At 42.7% G+C, this 19,182-nt stretch overlaps 1 protein-coding gene across 4 annotated transcripts in view; it reads right to left on the minus strand.

Annotated features, from left to right (window-relative positions):
- Positions 1-9,996: 9,996 nt before the first annotated feature.
- Positions 9,997-19,182, minus strand: part of CCDC186 (coiled-coil domain containing 186) — a 32,330-nt gene continuing 23,144 nt past the window's right edge. For all 4 annotated transcript variants that reach the window (XM_085229210.1, XM_085229209.1, XM_085229211.1 and 1 more), the window contains 6 exons: positions 18,907-19,162; positions 18,201-18,390; positions 17,022-17,102; positions 15,795-16,005; positions 14,619-14,838; positions 9,997-13,919 (listed from right to left, as the gene is read on the minus strand). In XM_085229210.1, coding sequence (XP_085085336.1) covers positions 13,836-13,919; positions 14,619-14,838; positions 15,795-16,005; positions 17,022-17,102; positions 18,201-18,390; positions 18,907-19,162 — 1,042 coding nt within the window. In that variant the 3' untranslated portion in view covers positions 9,997-13,835. The remainder of the gene's footprint in view (positions 13,920-14,618; positions 14,839-15,794; positions 16,006-17,021; positions 17,103-18,200; positions 18,391-18,906; positions 19,163-19,182) is intronic.

Below are 19,182 nucleotides of genomic sequence, written 5' to 3' on the forward strand. Positions count from 1 at the left end.
CTTCTACTGATACCCCCTGGCCTCTAGCCATTCCTTTTTCCTCCAGTGAAAGAGGAAGCATAAGGCTTGCACCACTTTTTATGCCATCCCTGGGTGCTCCTTTGCTTCAGGACCCATTTGACACCTAATTTCAGAAATAGTGGAACTATTGAGCTTGGCTTCCTACTTTGTGGCAATCTTAGCTAGAAGCTATATTAAATAACGTACTGCAAAATAATCATATGTGTACAGAGTAGGAATAGGAACAAGCGACACACAGCTCAGCAAGGCTTGGAGCCGTGCTGATAAGACAATTTCCAAGAAAATGCCCAACCCTTAAATTCTACAAACTCTCTTCCCGGGTCAATAACCTTTTATGGTCTGAATCTTGCTGTCATCCTATGTAAAAACACAGTCAAGGCAGAACTTTCTGTAAGTGATAGCAGAAGAAGGAGAAACTGTGTTACTACTAAGGGCTCAAAAAGCTTTCTGGCGTAGAAAACCCAAACACACAAGGAAAGGGAGGTTTGGTAAGAGCTCCACTGCTCTTCAGTCAAGTCTCTCTTTGCTAGGGTCGCATGGCTGGGCTTGGAGCCCTTCCAGGAGTTCACCCCACAGCACCCCAAATTCAGAGAAAGCCTGGACTCCTTGCAGAGGTTTTGCATAACAACCTGCAGTTCTGCTAGGGAAAATGTTGTGTGGCTGTAGTCAAAGCACCAAGAGGTGGCTGTTAGACTCGCTCGATTGCTTGGCTCCCTTGTTTCATAGGGATTTTTTAACATATCATATGCAGGTGTGAGAGTTGACACAACACAGCATGCTGCACTTTAGAGTCCATCCAGCTTGTATGTAAACACTTTTGATCCCTTTTTAAAACTCATAGGAGATGTTTCATAAACATCAAACATGTCTGATTTCTAAGCCATGAGCTGTTGATCTGGTAATCTACCTGCAATTGGACAATCCTGTTGTTTACAAGAGCCTGGAGACTGAGGGACTTTAGCATCTGCTCCAGGTGGGTCAACTAGGGGATGTTGCAGGGCTGAAGCCAACTGTTGCAGCTTGCCCAGGGGAGGTTGGCGATGCTGTAAGTGTAATTTCCCAATACAGGAATTGTTGGTGGACCCTGAGCTGCCTTGAGCCTTGCAGGTCTTGCTAGCTCTACACATCAGGCCTCAGCTGCCCCAAAGCCAGGTCCCAGGGAGGTCACTGGAAGGACTCCAGTGGCTTGAAATAGGAGTTGACTCATGCCCCAAGAGCTCAAAATAAAGTGTCTCTGCATATTAAAAAATATTATGGAAACTGTATCATTCATGCACAAAAGCCACGCTACAAACTTTATCATATAAAATGCATAATATTATAAATGGAAAGGAAAATTGCATAAGGCCTGGTGTGCATTAACATTGTTGGCCTGTAAAAATGTCCCTTCCCATAAACACAGCTGTGACCTGGGGTCTTTCCATCTGAGGCTGGAAAATTGGGCTCCTGTCTGCATTCCCTCAAGGTGCCCATTTTTCTGTTGCAGTAGTTCATTCCCAGACTCATCCCTCGCATTGTTGGGAACAACCTTGAGCTAATGCGTTTGACAGAGCTGTAACCATAGCCTGTGCTGTAAGGCCTCCCAACCGCCACAGCAGTGCCAGCTGCCACAAGGATAGGGCTCAGAGCATCAGCCTGCAGGCTGTAGCACTTGGCTTGGCCTTTGTGTGACCTTTGACTCTGAGGTCAAATCCTGCCCCACAGATGGTGGCCAGAATTTGGCTGTGGTGCTCAGCAGTGCATCAGGATCTGACTGGGGGCAATGCAGAAGCATGAGTCTGTCACCTCACAGCACTGCTCAGCAGGCTGAACCCAAAGCCCTTTCCATTTTTCCCTCTGCTTTGCTTCAACACTAGCCCAGGACACTACTGTGGCAGAGGTGTTCCAGTGCACATCCACCAGCCAAAAAAAAAAAAAACAGAAACAAAACTGAATGCAAGCACATTCCAGCTTCCAGCAAAGCAGAAACAAATGAAAAAGCCACTATTGCTATAAGATTATTTAATTTTTCTCCCAAAATGTTCAGTTCATTGGTCTAAACAAGGCCCAGGCCTGTTGATGATGCAGTGCAGGCTCTACACAAACACAGAACATGGTAGTTGTATCTGATGACAGGAGGCCCTCCTGCCCCAGTGTTATGGCTTAGGATGTGGGTCAGCTAACTGGGCTATACTGGTTCCTCATGGAGCATGTTCTCCCAGCTGGCACCATGAGACACCCATCTGCAATGACTGAACTCTTCTTCTATTTTGGAAATTTAACAAATAAATACTTATTCAAAATAAACTAGTGTTTTTTGGTGTGAGAAACAAGAGTGAACCATCAGCCTTGGTGATTTTGTGTATGGGGCAGAGCTCCACAGGCACCAGGCAATGCCCCAGCATCTTGCCTGCCCTGCCCAGCTCGCTTCTCCTCCTGCAATGGGCTTGGATTGAATGCAGGGATCTGACTGCAGAGAGTAATAGGGCGCGAACGCTCACTTTCATTTTTCACTCTACTTTTTTGGAAGGTGGAACATTTTACAGTTGACAGCACCATGCTAAACCCATATGAGGCAAGCAACTATTTTTAACCAGACAGAGACTATCTGAGAGTCTACTGCTGAATCATTTTAAACAAGAAAGAAATCATGGGATCCAAAAGCGGAGCGGGTAGGAGGGGGTAGGATCCGCTTGTTCCAGCAACTGCTGAGCTACTTCGAGATCACGATGACGACAATCTTGAAGATACAGTGTCTGCAGGGTCATCTCCAGTAGCGGCTGCCTTTTATGAAAAACCTGTGCTTCCAGAGAGAGATGGGTGTTCAAGTTATTGCAGCATGAGCTCGTTAAACCCTTTTGCAGCCAGGTACACCTTCAGATCTGGGGAAAAGATGGGATCTGTGAAGTAAATCTTAGGCAAGGTTTGGGTTATGCCAGGGTATAGCAGCAGCCAGAACCCTGTGGATATCTGGCAGCCTGCGATTTCTCTCCAGACTCTGCTTTGCTTTGATCTCACCCAAAGACAACTAACAGCACCATCAATTTGTTAATTATGGGGCTTTGCAAGGGGACATTCCTGTTGCTATTCACCTTCCTTGAAGGACAGAAGACAGGAGACCTTCTGCACGGTTTGGTGCTTCTGCAAGAGCTGATCTTTTTGCTGGAGGAAAGGCATGCTTGCAGGCCACACATGGCTCGATCTGTCCCCAGTTCAGTTGCCCTGAGTAACGGGGCCTGACATGCATGTTTTTCCAGAACACAGCCTCTTCAGATCAAATTAATACTGTGATTTCCATCTGCTTCCTCCTCAACACAAACGATGAAGACTTCCTGCAGGTAACAGCCAAACTTGCTCAAAGCTAGGACATTAAAATCAGTCTTTTGTTCTTGAGCACCTTCTGTAGTCTGATTACTGTAAGTATCAGTTCTCCTTTCTGACCCACAGATCTGTAGGTCCAAAAGCAGCAGAAAGGGGCAGAACAGGGCAGGCGGGGATGAAGTGGCTCCTCTGTGGGTCTGGAGGCTCACGTGGGTTGGTTCTTACCTCTAGGCCTCCCACTGCTTGTGGGATGAAGACATTTTAGAAGCCTTAGATCATGACCATGGGCCTGGTGTCATCACACACCAATCTTAGCCCTGCATCCCCGCTTTGTGGTCTCCCAGGCATCTCTGAAGTGGCAGCTGAGGTCTGTGGTTACACCACCAGATAAACTGCCTTCCCCATTTGAGGGGTGCACAAGAATAGTTGAACTCTAGTCACTCTGTGTCCTGTAGGTCCTCTTTGTGCTAAGAGGAACTGAGACTTCAATGGGAACATCTTGCATCATGCATGCTTTTCCCTTCTCCTGCTTATCAGGGGTTACATCCTGTTGATTATACTAAAGCCTAAGTTATACATGAAGCTGTGAAGCATGAATAAAAAACGCTGCTCATGAGCAGACACTCCTGAAGAACAGCCAGTTAATAAAGGATGAATAGAATGCCTTTTACTCAACATCAAGACATTTTTGTTCCCTGCTTTTTAGCAAAGTATAAGGTTGAGACTGAGCCAGGATGTTCCTATCTTTGTGCAGTTCTACATTTGCATTTTGCCACATCTAGCTCTGTTACCTGAGTACATTGCAAGCATAAGCAGTGCTGGCATGTCTAAATGAGCACAGCCTTTGGAAGGCAAGGAACAGACATCTGGAGAACATAAATCGCACCTCTCTCCCGAATGCATTGCAATCGCCAGTACTTACCCTACAAGCAGGACCTCGCCTGGTCAGAGATCTCAAAGTCTGCACAAAGTGTATTCCTTCTTTTCTCAAAAGGACAAAGTACTAAGTGCATCCTTACAGAATGTCTTGGTTGCTCAAGATGCAGTGTGTTGAACTGCAGCTTTCTTGGCTTACTCTGATCACTAGGTGTGTCTGCTCTAGTGGGACTTCAGGTGTGGCAGATTTAAATCTAATCAGTAAAAACTTCACAAACCTGAGCATGCAGCCTCCATGCTTAGGTCTGTATCACCACTAGAAAAAAAGCTGGCTGATGCTTTCAGCAGCTTCTCAGCCATTCAGGGGAAGTGCTGCCGTGGCTTGAGTCTGCTCTTGTGTCTGCAGCTCCACAGGTTCTCCCTTTGCCTGTGGGTTGTGAGCTCTATATCCCTGTTACACTAACTGATGCTGTCGGTGTTTTCCTTCTTGTTTGTTCAGCATGTAATTACAACTCTACTAACAGCAGTCAGGCTATGTCATTGTATCATTATAACTATGTTTTTCTTGGCTGCAGTTTTGATTTTCTTGGCACTGCAAATAGGGCATCTTTGCAGATGTGCACAGTTGCTAGCTGCATACTCCATTTCCCCTTTTGTGCACCTTGCGTTCGCCTCTAAATATCCAAACTTTGCAAAGCACTTATTTTGCAATTCTTCCCTTGCTTGTGCACAAAGGCTAATGCAATTTCTGTTCCTCTGTAATTTTCACACGTCATTACTTATCTTGGATTAAAGTTGTCCTTAATTACATACGTGAAATCTTTAAACTTTCTTTTTTGATAGCAGTTCTGAGCTGATTCAGGCAAGGATCAGGAACAATTTGTGCTGGTTCTGCACAAACACACGCAGCCCTCCCAGCCCCCAAGTGCTGCTGATCTAACCTTCACACAGGACAACAGATGGATACGGGCAGGAAAACAGGAGCACCAGGAAACGATGATGCAGCATTACCCAGCATGATAGGTGTACGTGCTTGGCATGCAAACCATCTTCAGACCTTTGTCAGTGGCAGTGCAAATGGATTTCAGAACTGCAAAGGGTAAATAGGTACTTTTGAGGCGATCTCTCTGTTGCTTTTTTACTTTGCTGCATCCACAGATAGCGTCATGATTTGTTCTTCCTGCCCTGGGTGTGCACCTTCCTAACAGAGGCAGTTTGGGGTTGTGTTGTTCCCTCAGCAATTCAGCAAAGTCCGGTCCTTGCTTTGGCAGTTCTGCTTCTAGCCTCCCACAGCACTACTATGGGCTCTTATGGGATTCACATCCAAATCCTCCAGCGTTCCATCCTCAGTGCTACTGTAACATAACCCAGCCTTTCTTGTAAGAGCTGACAGTCAACTTGGACACATATATTTTGGCAGTATGGAGTTGTCAATTTTCTTTAATTATCAATAGTGCCTTTTGCAAAGCTAAAACAAAACCAAAACATGCACACACCCCAGTGTTTTTTCCTGCTTTAAACTCATCACAAACCCTGTGCCACACTGCCAAAAGCAGTCAGACCCTTCTGTTTCTTTTTCACATATATATCCACGTAGTCGTGGATGTTTGGGATGCCCGGGGTTCAGTGGCTCAGATGGTGCTGCCGGCTGCATGCCAGGCGTGGGCAGGCAAGGCCCCTGCCGTTGTGCTGGGACTGCCTTTGTGAAAAATAGGCCAAGAGATGGGGAAAAACAGGGCTTTCTCCAGCAAGCTTCACCCCAACCCCTCGCTCTGCCCTGTGCTTTACTGTTAAGCCTTTCTGTGCTTATCCAAGATGAGCAGCTTCTCCTCACCCAGCACAGATACAAAGCCCGGTTTGGGGGCAGCTCGCACAATTTCTGGCCAATGCTCCAGCACGTCTGACCAGCCAGTTTTGCAGAAACCACAAACTTGCTGCCCCCTGAAACATTTTAAGGGCACAAAACTAAGCTGAAGGGAGGAATTTTGTTTGGAAGTATGAGGCATTCAGAAACAGTCTTTGTTGAGACCAAGCTTTCATATGTCACGGCCTGGCCCGACTCCTCTCACAGGCAGGCCCCACAGAAAGAGGCCCTGCCCCATCACCTCAGTGCAAGATGGGATTTTGCACTTCCCAAGGAAGCCTACAAGGCCATATCTTTGCGGCCTGGGCATGGTTTTGCTCTGGAGAAGCCCTTCTGATGCCCCGTAGCTGGAAGCCTGTGGCTCAGGTGACTCAGAGCTGGTGGAAGCACCTCACTTCCTCGCCCGCCAGCCCCAGCCTTCCCTTCCAGAAACTTCCCCCGGTGCTTGGTGCTCAGCTTGCTGCTTCCCAGTGGGAGGGTTGTTTGTGGGTTTTTTCCAGTGTGCGCTTTAGTACACAATTAAACAAAACTCCCTCTTTTTTTTTTTTAATTGTCCTCTGGAGAAACTGTGCTGGCATGCATGCCTCAACCTTTGAGGATGGTTCTATTGTTTTAGCTGCTGTCAAAGTCAAGGAAAAATTAATCACACTTTCCTTCAGTACTGTGGAAGTGAGCTTGCTTGCCAGCATGCCTCAGTACAGCTTGCAGTTGCCCAAAGTTTTTTTTTTAGTGAGATACACTTTGTTTGGCAATACAAGGTGACCACTGCCAGCACAGTATTGGCTCTGCCACCAATCTGAGTAAGGTCAAAACAGTCTGAAATAATTGAATAGTCTTTCACTGTCAACAAGTAGTCTTGGAAGACTGCAAGGAAAGTCCAGAAGAGGGAAGTTTTTTGATATAATTCAAGTAACAAAACAAAAAGTAAACTGGCAGCCTCATGCTACAGGATTATCACCAAATCCACCATCTCATTTCCAAGGGCTACACCTGCCCTAGGAGCAAAAGCTTTGTCAGGTTCTGGTGCAGAGGTGTACCTGCTTTTCTGAAGTGCCATTGCAGTAGCCATTCACAGCCAGCAGCCTGCCTCAATGCGTTTGGTGTCAGGATTGCAAGGTCTGAGCTGCGTGACTTCAGGAAGACCACAGGGACTTCAGAGCATCCCCAGAGCCATGGACATTCAGATCAGTTGCTGCTTATTTCACCAGCTTGGCTTCCCTCTGCCTGTCCTTGATGGAGAACACCTGTTGAGCTCCAGCTGAGTCTGAGCACCCAGTAATACCTGAATAGAGCCAGGGGAAAAGTGGGGCTGCAGGGTGAGTGTTACCTGGAGCCATGCAGTGGATTTGCTGCCAGCTGTCCTGCCTTGTTCAATGAGCTCCTGTCCCTGCAGCATGAGGACCAGGGCTGTATGAGTGACCAGAAACACTGCATATAGCACAAAGATGTTCACTTCTCAATTTGCCACCAAACACTGAGCAGTGACCTGCAGCAGGTAGGAAACACTTCAACAGGTAGAGAGCTGCAGATAATATCCTCATTGCTTTCTGCATGAGCCCTGGGACTATCCTGTCTCTGTCCCCAAAGCAGTGGAGTCCTGTCCTCTTGTAAGCATTTTCCAGAGTCCATCTAATCAATATTTCTCTGATAATCTAACGACTACAGTAAAACCAGACCAGCCAATTAGTTCAAGTCACTTACAGCACTGGTAGGCTACAACTCAAGAGCACAAAGTCAGTGCTTTCACCTCTGACTTGCTGAAGTTTCCAGGGGATTTGCAGGCCCACAGAGCAGGTTTGGGCTGGACAGTACTAAGCTTGCTCTTCTTCACCCATAGCTTTGCCATACACTTCTTCCACACACAGCGTTGATGTGAGAGATTTTCACTGTCTCTTTCTCCTGTGTGCTAGACACTGACCGGAGTTAAAGCAACTTCAGACTTAATAATTTTCTTTGAGAGTATTTTTAACCAGCTGCTTTTACAGTACAGCTTCACAAACATTGCTGCCACTGCGTAGGCTGCTCCTTCCAGCAGTGATGCGAGAACCATCAGCAGCCAGGCATGAAGCCACTCTGAAATCAGATGCAGCTACCTCTTACAGATCTCAGCTTGAAAAACATTGCCCTAAATTCACACCTTGCTTCAAGCCATCTCCATCTTCAAAGGCAGCACCTGTACCTGAATGCCTGCTGTTAGACAGCCCAGGGCAGTACTGAAGGAAGTACCAGTGAACCCAAAGGGAAAGGCTGTGCCTTCCAGGCTGTCACCTACCTTGTGTCAAAACACCAGCATTTTGTTAGAGCTCACATACTTTTCAGGCTTTCATGTGCTGCTTTTCCTCAATCCACACCCAGAGGATTATTTTTTTAAATAGAAACTTCTTAGGTAGCCCACAGGCATTCAGACCAGTATTAGTTCAGCCCGTCAGCCAGAGCAATGCTTCACTTGAGGCATTACAGCAGCTCTGAGATCAGTGGGGTGGCTGCACTCAGTGTGCAGCCCTACAACACCTGAAGGTTGGAGTTTTCCTGACCACAGAGCATTCACCAGAGCAGAACAGCCATAAACATATCCAATGGCAAATTTATACACAGCAGTTGAGAACTTGTTCATCGGTGCTCACTCTGATGGGAGTTACTTTACACATGCATCTTGCAAAATCTGGCACAGATCCACTGTGGTTTAATGCATAATAGCCTAAAAAAATCCACAACAAAACCCCAACCATGCCTATTAAAAAAAAAAAAAAAACACCTTAAAATAAGGCAGGGAGAAAAAAAGAGAAGTGTTGATTTTCTCTTTCACAGTTGGCTAGAGAAGCAGATTGCTAGCACTGGGTTGTGGGTTTATTAGCCAATAGCTCCAGTATCAGATTGTCATCCTTGAGAGCTTCAGTACTGAAGGTGGCTGTGCCATGGGAACCCTTCTGCAAATATAGTTGTGCTGGTCTGAAATAGGAGTGAGAAGATAGTTTGCCAACAAACTTACAAATACCAACAAGCCCAAGACTTGTATAGGAGGTGATTTTGCTTCAGGCTGTTTCCAAATAGCACTGCTACGTATTTGGGAGCACAAATAAATACTGAGTTTTGGTCCTATCTGTCAGCTAGAACTGCTCCCAATGAAAAAAGCTGGAAAATGAGACAGAAAACCACAAAATAATTCCAGCAAAGGGCAATACAAATAACAGCAACCAGAAATTATAAGGGAACCCTTAGCCTACTCCTGAGAAGCTAGTGGTAATTTGCCATTAAATTTCAACTGAAAAGACCTCCTCTCCTTTCACTAAACATTCCACACGAAGTATTAAAATAAACTCTGTAAACTATCCCCTTCTTGGTCTTCTTTTTTCCCAATCTTCATGCAACCAGTTTGTAAAGGCAGGACAGACTATACAAATCTGATCCTGGACTTATATCTTCATATAAGCATGGCCACAATGAACAGCCTCTAGTCAAAGCATTTTTTAAAAACAGTAATAAGATGACTAAAATACATGTTCCTTCTGTGTAACTGAATAATACAGAGCAGCAAACATGGCACCTCAGATGTAGAGCTGTTACAAAGGGAGTTGTCCTTGAATACGAAGATTATGGCACTGTCAAATTTGCATTACACAAGGAAAAAAGCGGACTCTAGCACTAAGACCAGTTACTGGAATTGATAACTCAAGCAGAATAGCTACAGCATGACTATCACCTGCCTTCAGGATGGAAAAGTCTCAGTTCAGCTTCCCAGAGATGAAATATGGTGTGTGAGGGATGTACAGCTCTACTTCTCCTGGTTTCACCGTTGGACTGGCTGGCAGTACCTGAGATACACAGCAACGAGGCACTGCCACCTCTTGTTCAGGCAGTGCAATAGAGAAGTCCAGCAGGTACCTGCACAGCCCAGAGGTGGGCAGCAGCACACAGGCAATGGCACAAACCACAGATTCAAAGTCAACTCTCACGCGTTTGTATGTTTATTATTTCAAAGTACAGTATATACAGAATATATAGTGATATTTTCAAAAACTTTATACAGAAGCAAGTATCTACAAAATTTAATCAATAGACACTCTGTATACTCAGACAACATACGTATACATATTGGAAGATTTAACATAGTTTCAGTTAGAATATGAAAATGGGAAAGAAACGCCATCCATCTTAGAAAAGCTTTAAATGCCACCCAACTCCCTCCTCTGCAGCTCAGCTGTCTGCCCTCTGACAGGTTCCAGGTGGCTGTGGAGACACGGTAAATCTGATTTCTAGTGCCACCTACCGTTGGCATTTCCCATCACAGTTGCTTAGCAAGAAGGATCCAAGTCCATACATTCCTATAGGATGTGTCAGGCTTTGAGCTCTGAACCGCTCCCTGGATTCCTGCAGGTTCCCTGCAGCATACAGGCTCATCTTACACTCAATTCAGTGGAAGCAGAAATTGCTACTGTTTAATTTTTAGCTAAGAACTAAAATCTTGTAATGAAAACTATTTCAAAAGTGTAAATTTTTGTTTCAGTAGCTGGAGTTAGCATGGGGTGTTGCCAGCAACAAGTGAAGATGATAAGAGCTTATTTGAGGAAGAAATTGATCTCCATTGCATTCTGGAGATTGAAATGATTTCTACAGCACAAAATGGTGTTGTCCAGTATATAGGATACAGCTTTAGACAACAGTGTGGGATTTTACAGAGGGTAGAAAAGCATCAGCAGCCTTCCTGTAGGGCCTCTAAGAACATCTGGATGTGTGATGTTTCAATTAAAGGAGCACCCTGAGTATTTAGGAAACAGCTGTTTCAACCAGTAGGATACAAAAAGCCACCAGCTTGGAACTTTCAGATGAAGCCTGTGGCAATCACACATCTAATGGACACTGAATTTCAGTGACAGATATGTAAGCTAACTGCTCCAGGCTGTCTTCAAAATTAGCTTATTGGTTCACCGGCAAAATTAATTTATTCCGAGGGCAGTTTTCTATCTCTGGCTCATGATATAAATAGCATCCAAAAAAGTGCAAGTGAAATGAAATGAAACAAGCCTTGCACCCACTGCTGTTCACCTGTGTGAACCATCCCACAGAAACACACCTTTTCAGACATGTTCTTGTGATGTGCACTGAACAATATTACACTGCTGATAATTTACCCCACCAAAATAAAAGGCCTGGCAACATCTATGTGAATTAACACACTACCAGCTCTCAGGAATGAGCAACATCATTTAGCAAAGTTGCTGGCTGACTCCATCATGTATTCATCATATTCTGGACTTACTGTATACAGAATCATTTGGCAATGTGTGAAGTTGATGAAATTTCCATCTCTAACAGGTATGTTTAAAATAAAGCTTCTAGAAGATGACTTTGGTCCATGTGAATACCGTACGCAACACAGTACGTGGAGTGAAATTTAGGCTGCTTTGTGTCTCCACACCAAGGGAAAAAACTCTGGAAAGTTACTAGTGCTACAGAAAGAAAGCGGCGTTTAGAAGGACAACTAGCTAGGCTTCTCAAATAACTTAAAAGGAGAAACAACCATGCCAAAAAGAAATAAAAATTTCCACAATGTCATTGCACTTGTTCCATCTGCACCATACCTCTCCTTCATTCACATTTTACATCTGAACATACATTAAATGATTACACTATTAACATGATATCTAAAATACTGGAGTCATTCAGCTGAACACCTGAAAATATCCAGAGATCTGGTACATTAGAGCACAAAAATGCAAACATACGAGAGCTAAGCTATGTCTTGACATGCAGGTTGATCTTTCAAGATCCTTTCCTTCAGCAGAAGGTCTAGTTCAGCCGAGACCAACTGCCTGTTTGCTCAGGATTAGATGTCAGCTTCCCAGATGTTGGTGACAAGTCTGTTCCAGCAGAGCCAGGAATTTTCCTCTCCACATCACTTAAGCAACGGTAAAGCAGAGGTAGTCCCGTGACTGTGCTGGTAAAAATTCCCTAACATTTTGCACAACCATTGCTCTCAGGAGTTTAAAAAAATATATATGTATGCATAAAAACCCTCCCAGATTAAAGGGTCACAGTTTTTCCAAAGCTCATGAGAATCTAAATCATTGGTTTCCACTCCCTCATTTCTAAACAAAACCCACTGACAGTGAAGGGACCTGCTATCCAAAGACCCTTGAAGCTCTCTGGAGCACAAAGTGGGTCTTGAACCTGCAAGCACTTTCAGAAATGCCTATCCTTGAAATAAACAGGAAGTCTCACTATCCTGTACCATCTACTCACACTAAACATGACCCTTCTGCTCAATTTGGTTCATTACAACAACACTCAAGTGACTCAGTGGCACATGAGATGCTTTCATAAGCTCCCCTCCCTGTATGCTGCAGGATTCAAGCCCTTGTTTTGTATATGATGTAAACTGTACGTAGAGTAAGACAGATTTCCCCCCCTCCAAAGTGCCCTAATTCAAATAGCTAGAGCATTTGAATGCTGTAGCATGTAAGTGTACACAACCTTTTTTCCATAACAGGAAGTTCAAGTAATTAAGAAAAAAAAACAAAATATGTATTTACAGTGTGAACTGGTCAATAAGTTTTGGTCAAAAGGCAATAAATGCACCAACAATGCATCTACTGCTGGAATAGACACTTCAGATTCTGTAGATTACTTATCCTGGAATTAAAATGTGAGTATGTTGTTGTGAAACTAGAACTTTGCCACCTTGTTCCTCTTCTATGATCACCATCTCAAACACAAACCAACCATTCTCAGTTCATGCCACACTGACCACCTAATTCTTCACAACAGTAAAATTAAGGAGTCACATCATTTCTATGCCATTTCTACAGTCCAATCAACAGACAGAAATCCCACAAGTTATATATTCCACTTCTTACTATCACTTTCACTGGCTGGTCTATCCATGTGTAATGAGAAAACTCAGTAAGTTTCTATTTGAAAAAAAGCTTTTTTTCTTCGTCTGAAAACAGATGCAATCACAATGTAACAGTGGGCAGCTGAACTCTTTTAAAATGCTGTTAAATACACAGAATGCTGGAGAACTTTTAACAATTATCTGAGATCAGATTTCTTTAGATCTATATATCTAAAGATCAGGGGTTACTGGGTTTGTTGAATTGACGTTTATGTTACACATACTCAACAACTGCACCAGAAAGTCTCTTAAACCCTTAATTTTACTGTTGTTTCACTTCTTTTCAATAAAGAAATCGATTAGCTGAATGTTAATCCAATACAGAAAATAAACAATACCATGATCATCACTCAAAAAAACAATTTTGTGACAAAGCATTTTTCCATGCATTTGTCAAAAACGCTTAATCAACCTAAACATCAGAACTAATATGCAAGAAAAGAAATAATGTCTGAAAGCCCTTAAAGCTCAGCAACATTGGATATGTTCAACAGCATTTAAAACATAATTGATTTATTTTTTCAAGCTCCATCGTTAAGAGACTGATTAATTACACAGCGCAGAAACGAAAGTCTCACTGCAACTCACTCGAAACATAGTATGCACTGCAAAGTATCTGTATGTGATTCCAAATGAAAGTTTCAGATCAGCATAGTGTTAGTAAAACTCAGCAACACCTCAGGCTGGTATTGAGTAGACAGAACTACACAGATGCCTGCAGATCTCTCAAAGTAAGGACAGCCCGCATGACTAAAGGCTGTGTACACAAAATACTGCTTGTGCTGGCAGGCAATCAAAGTTCAGGAAAAACATTAAAAAATAGTGGTCTGTAGCACCTGCCTTTTCTGTATCTTCATGCCATTTATTCCACAGAAGCTTTAGTTATGTCTGCTTGATTTTCTGTTCCAGTTCATGCTTGTGTTTAATAAGCCGTTCTATTTCTGTTCCTAGGGTTTGAAGGTTTTCCTTTGGGGAAAAAAAGAGTAGGTTAACTTACAGAGAGAAAACAAGTAATATCAGCACATCCACTAACAAGTTAAAATAATTATATCAGCAGATTGATACTTACAAGTACTCAGAACAAATGCAAATGATTAGAAAGGTAGAGAAAACCAAACGCATTTCAATTAAAGATGCAAACCTCTGAGCAAGTCTTTGTTATGGTTACTAAGATTCTACAGGCTGCCTCTAAGAAGTACAGTGTTCAAGAATTACAATTACTGAAAGAGATCTCCAGCTTCTACAGAACATGGCAGTTCACCTGGCAGCCTACACAACTCTTTTCAGCCTCCCATCCTTTCACAGCAGACGTGCTGACCCAGCAGCTCAGGGTGGTATGCAGTGACTGGCACACAGCCTGGCAGGAGGAGCCCACGCCACAAGCTCCACACAGCTGGGGAGAACATGCAAAACCCCTTCTCCACAGAATGCACACACAGCCAACATTTACTGCTGAGAACCAGCCCACCAGTGCAGTGTGTGACAGGGGTCACAGGGAGGTAGTAGTTCAAGTTACAGCACTCTTTGATTAACCCAGTGCTATCAGTGTCACAATTCACACTGATCTGACATCCAAAAAGCCTCCTCCTTCAATAGCACACATCTCTTCATGGATATTACTTCAGAACCACAAGAATTCACAAAACAAAAGAGACAGACACTCACTTTTAGTGTAATATTTTTCAGTAATGTATCTTCTAACACAGCTTGCAGCTTTCTGTTTATCTCTAAGGAAAGTTCTAACGTGAGACCACTATCTGCAGGATGAGACGTATACAGAGATGCCATAATTCCTCCCCGCCTACTCAAGTGTACTTTGTTGAAGTCAGAGGCCTCTGAGGACAGTGCGCCAGCTTCTTCCCGCAAAATGTAACTCTGAATAATTCTGGGCAAAAAGTAAAAAAGACATCATAGCATTAGAAGGTAGAGAAAAGGCAGACACCAAACTAACTTCAGTATCCTGACATACAGTAATTTTCAAGCAGTACTGTATTACTGAAAAGGCAGTAAAGTTCAACTCCTGCAACTTCTATGGCAGCAGAAAATCTATCACCTGTGGTATGCAGGTGATACAGGCAACAATGGATGGTCATGTCACTACAGTGCGCAAGTTATACGTACTTAGAAGTACTTTGAGAAAATAATATTGCTACTGCAGCCAAAAAGGACTAAAAGATGCCCCACCTACTTTTCTTTGCTGAAAGATAGAATGACCTGTTAGAAAACACCACTCATCCTGAAAGATGAGTACTGTGCAACCTGAACTTGTCTCATGAAACATGACAAGAGTCTTCAATTTTAAGATGATTTTATTATCCCACAGAAACCATCTCCCTCAGCACACAGGAAAGATATATTACATTAGTGTAGCAACACTTGCTGAAATTCAAATCAAGTAAGCCTTGAGAGCTAGAGGAAGGACGGTACAACAATGACCTGTACACAAAACTGCTCAGAGATCTCATGCATGAAAGAGTTGTTTAAACCAACTTCTCTAGCAACAACTCCAACCACATGCTTTATTTTCTGCCTGACTCAAGTTTCTGGAGAAGGATTTGCAGCACTACTGTCAGTTCTCAGTTGCTACTGAGAGCTACGCGACATTAATCCATAAGAGCACAAAGTACAAGATAACCAGGGAGCAACCTTTTGTTGGACTTATTTGTTGGAACAGCCATTGAAGTCACTGTTCGTTCAAATCATAACTTCCCACATCATTTCAACAAAAGTTGACAATACCAAAACTACACTAAGAACTCCTAAAGGAAAAAAGTGTCTCACATATACAACCATTTATGCATACTCAATAGGGAAAACTTATGAACCAAACTCAGAACATACTTTGTTTTTTTCCTGATTTCCTCCACTAGGTGTTTAATGTGATCCTCCATAAACTCCATCTTCTCATTTTTTCGAGCATGTGCTTTCTGTAGCCTTAGAATTCTTTCGACCAAGACAGACTTGTCCACCTCTGGGAAGCTATCCACAGCCACTGAAGATCCAGTATTCTCTGGAGACCGATCCTCATTGCCGCTGCGTGCATTAAGGGACCCTGCCAACACATTCCAATTTTAGAAGCTCTTTTCATTTCTAACCTAGATAAAATAGAACTTCACCAGTGCAATGCATTCATTATATTTCAATAGCCTGTTTTCTTCAGAATGTTGGTTTCCCTTATATGTGAGCAGGTTTTTATATAAGTAGTATTTATACCATTTAAACGCAAGTTGTAACAGCAGTGTAGTCCCCTGGTATAGGCACAATCCCATTAGTGTAACTGAGCTTACTTTGGTAATACTTTTGCAGAAGTACCTTCATATTCATTAATATTACTTCACGCAAGACTGAACTGATGTTAAACAGATTTGTTCTAGAGTCCACTAAAATTACAACCATGAGAACTGTGTACAGAATGACCAGAGACCTACATTACAAATAGTCCGCAGCACTGATTAGAGAAATATTTTTTGCTTTCTGTTCAACTTTCTAAGTATCTCTCTCTTCTACAGCAAGATCACGCAATAATTTGGCAGACTTAACTCAACTTAAAACCCTAATCTATTGAGGAAGAAAACAGATGTTGTTTTCAGCATTAAAGATAATTGTTTTACAGCTAACTGGATAGAAAGTAATGAATTTTACACAAATACGCTGATGCTTCTAAACGTGCTAATTGATTTTATCATTTACACAGTTGCAACTGTCAACAGGGCAGTTAAACACTGCTGAAAGCTACTGCTAATTTTTGTTTTGTCCTTGGCTGCACTTAAGAGGGTCCTCTACAAATTGGAGAGCTCTAAACTTCCTCCAAACATAAAAGCAAAGTCAGGTGTTTAAGAAGATGCAAAACATATAAACATCAAGCTTCAGTCTTGAATTAAGAACCCTTAACTGCATTCAGCCACATGCATTTTGGTGTTTGAAAGCTATTTTGTCAGCTCTAGTGTTAAACTGCCCACACATTGCATATGCACAAACCACAGAAAGAACAAAAGCTCATGGCAGCATACCATGGCAACCTTATTAAGACGAAGGGATTGCTGTGGCAGCCCTGTTATGTCATATTACCTGATGAACTGGAACGGCTCCCCATGCTGCTGACTTCTTTGTCATAATTACCATTTTCAATCTGATCCAATTTCCTCCGTGCTAAAAGTATAATAAAATTATGGTTACCAACAGGAGATTAAAAATCAAGAATCACAGTGTGATACAACAAACACTCTAATCCTTTGTAACCTGCAATAATTTAACATGGCTTGACTACTTAAAGGTAGCAACTAAAAGCTACGTGGGGGCATGGGAGAACCACCACCTGAAAACAACTACCCTCCTTCTCTCCTTTCCCCTAGACATGAAGTACCTGAATGCAACATCCACTAAGATCCCTAATACACCACAGCAGTTTGTAGACAAAGGGGAATGTCACAGAAAATTAATTCAGACCAAGACGACTTAGATTTGATTTTATCTCTTTTATAACCGCTGAATGACAGAATGGCAGCTCTGTTTTAGGATCTCATGACTATCACTACTGGGAGCTGAAAGCAGTACTTGTGCCAGAAGCACCACTCATTCAAAAGGGATGAAAAGGGAAAGTGCACAGCTGTTCATATTCATACAAAAAAAGAGACAAATAACTTCCCTTGCAAAACACCAGTAGGAGGTTTTTCCCTTTCAAACAGATTTGAATGTATTCAAAACTATCTGCATTCAGAGCTCATGAACTACCAAGTAATTATTTCTGTTTATTGGAAAAAAAACAACCCTGGTCTTTCTAATCCATCTTTATAAACTGAAGTGCTCTGTTTAATACACTGCACATTACCCCTCAGCAGTAACTCCTGATACAGCCAGGAGAAGAAAACTTCTAGCAACTTTTGAATATGCTCATACAGCGATGAGAATCCTTATGCACCCCACAGTGACATTCAGCTAGTGACACACAGGGTAACAAAGAGCAAACTCTCTTGAGATAAACTTTCATTTTATGCATAAGCCCATTACAAATAAGCCAAAGTTATTAGTTTTAACTAATAAGACTGACAATTGACACTAAGGGCTGTTTACTCCAACTGCACTTTCCCCCAAATCTAACTTGCTCACTCACTCTCATTCTCTTTAGGGACAGGAAGATCTTAAAGGAGTGCACTCAATACAAATACTGACATGACTCTAATCTCTACAAGACCCTGTGAAGGGGCTTACAGACTAGGCTGGCTCATTGTATCTGAAAATAGTTTCAACCTAGCTGAAGCTGTTTTGTGAGATCTTTCAGGTTTGCTGCATGCTTGCGCTTCTGTGTAGTCAGTTCATCTTTCAGTTCATCCACATGGGTCTTCAGTGCTGTCAGTTCCTTCTGCTCTGAAGCTAGCTGAGCTTGTAGCATCTCAACCTCTAGCTTTCGTTGATCCTCCTCCTTCTGCAACTTGGTGGCCTGAAATTATAGGTCATAAGCAAAAAAAAAAAAAAAAAAAAATGCAGTTTTTACCTGATAATCTCTTGCATTTAAAATTTACTAAACACTAGCTCTGCAGATGAATACACAACAGTGCAATCTGCAGTAAGAGATTCCTAAACTCTGTAACATCTATACAATGCAGCACAGAGCTATGTAGAGCTGTACAGTGCAGTCACATTAACTTATTCATTAAAAATGATGTTCAACTTACATTTTTCAAAGATGACCTAAAAAACAGTTTGCAGTAATAAATTTCACACATGAATTACAAGCTTTTGATTGTTCCAATGACAGCTCACAGAGAACTCTGCCCTCCAAGACAAAATGAGCAACACAGTAACACCCTCACCTCATTTAAGCCCAGTGTACTTTGGGATTTCTTTCCTCTCCAGGTTGGCAAACTCAAGAACTTGAGTTTGGGAAAGGAAAGGTGGAATTCATGTCCTCCAGACCTCTCAGTAGTGCAGAAAACAAGCTGCATGCTATACTCACCAAATCATCTTTAGCCTGCTGAACACATTCCAGCTGATTCTGCAGCTCTCTTTCGCTGTAAGAAAGCTTATCCAATTGGCTCTGTAAGGAATTGTTTTCAGACTGAAGCTGTGCATTCTTACTGGTTAATTTTTCAGTGAATATCAATAGCTCAGATTCTCTTTTCCGACTACCTTCAATGTCCTTCTGGAGATCAGCAATAAGAGAATTGAGACCATCTACTTCTTCCTTTAAAGCACTGATATCTTGTTCATCTCTGTCAAAAAAATTGCATTA

The sequence above is a fragment of the Meleagris gallopavo genome, chromosome 8, assembly GCF_905368555.1.
Source record: "Meleagris gallopavo chromosome 8, MGAL_WU_HG_1.1, whole genome shotgun sequence".
Lineage (NCBI taxonomy): Eukaryota > Metazoa > Chordata > Aves > Galliformes > Phasianidae > Meleagris > Meleagris gallopavo.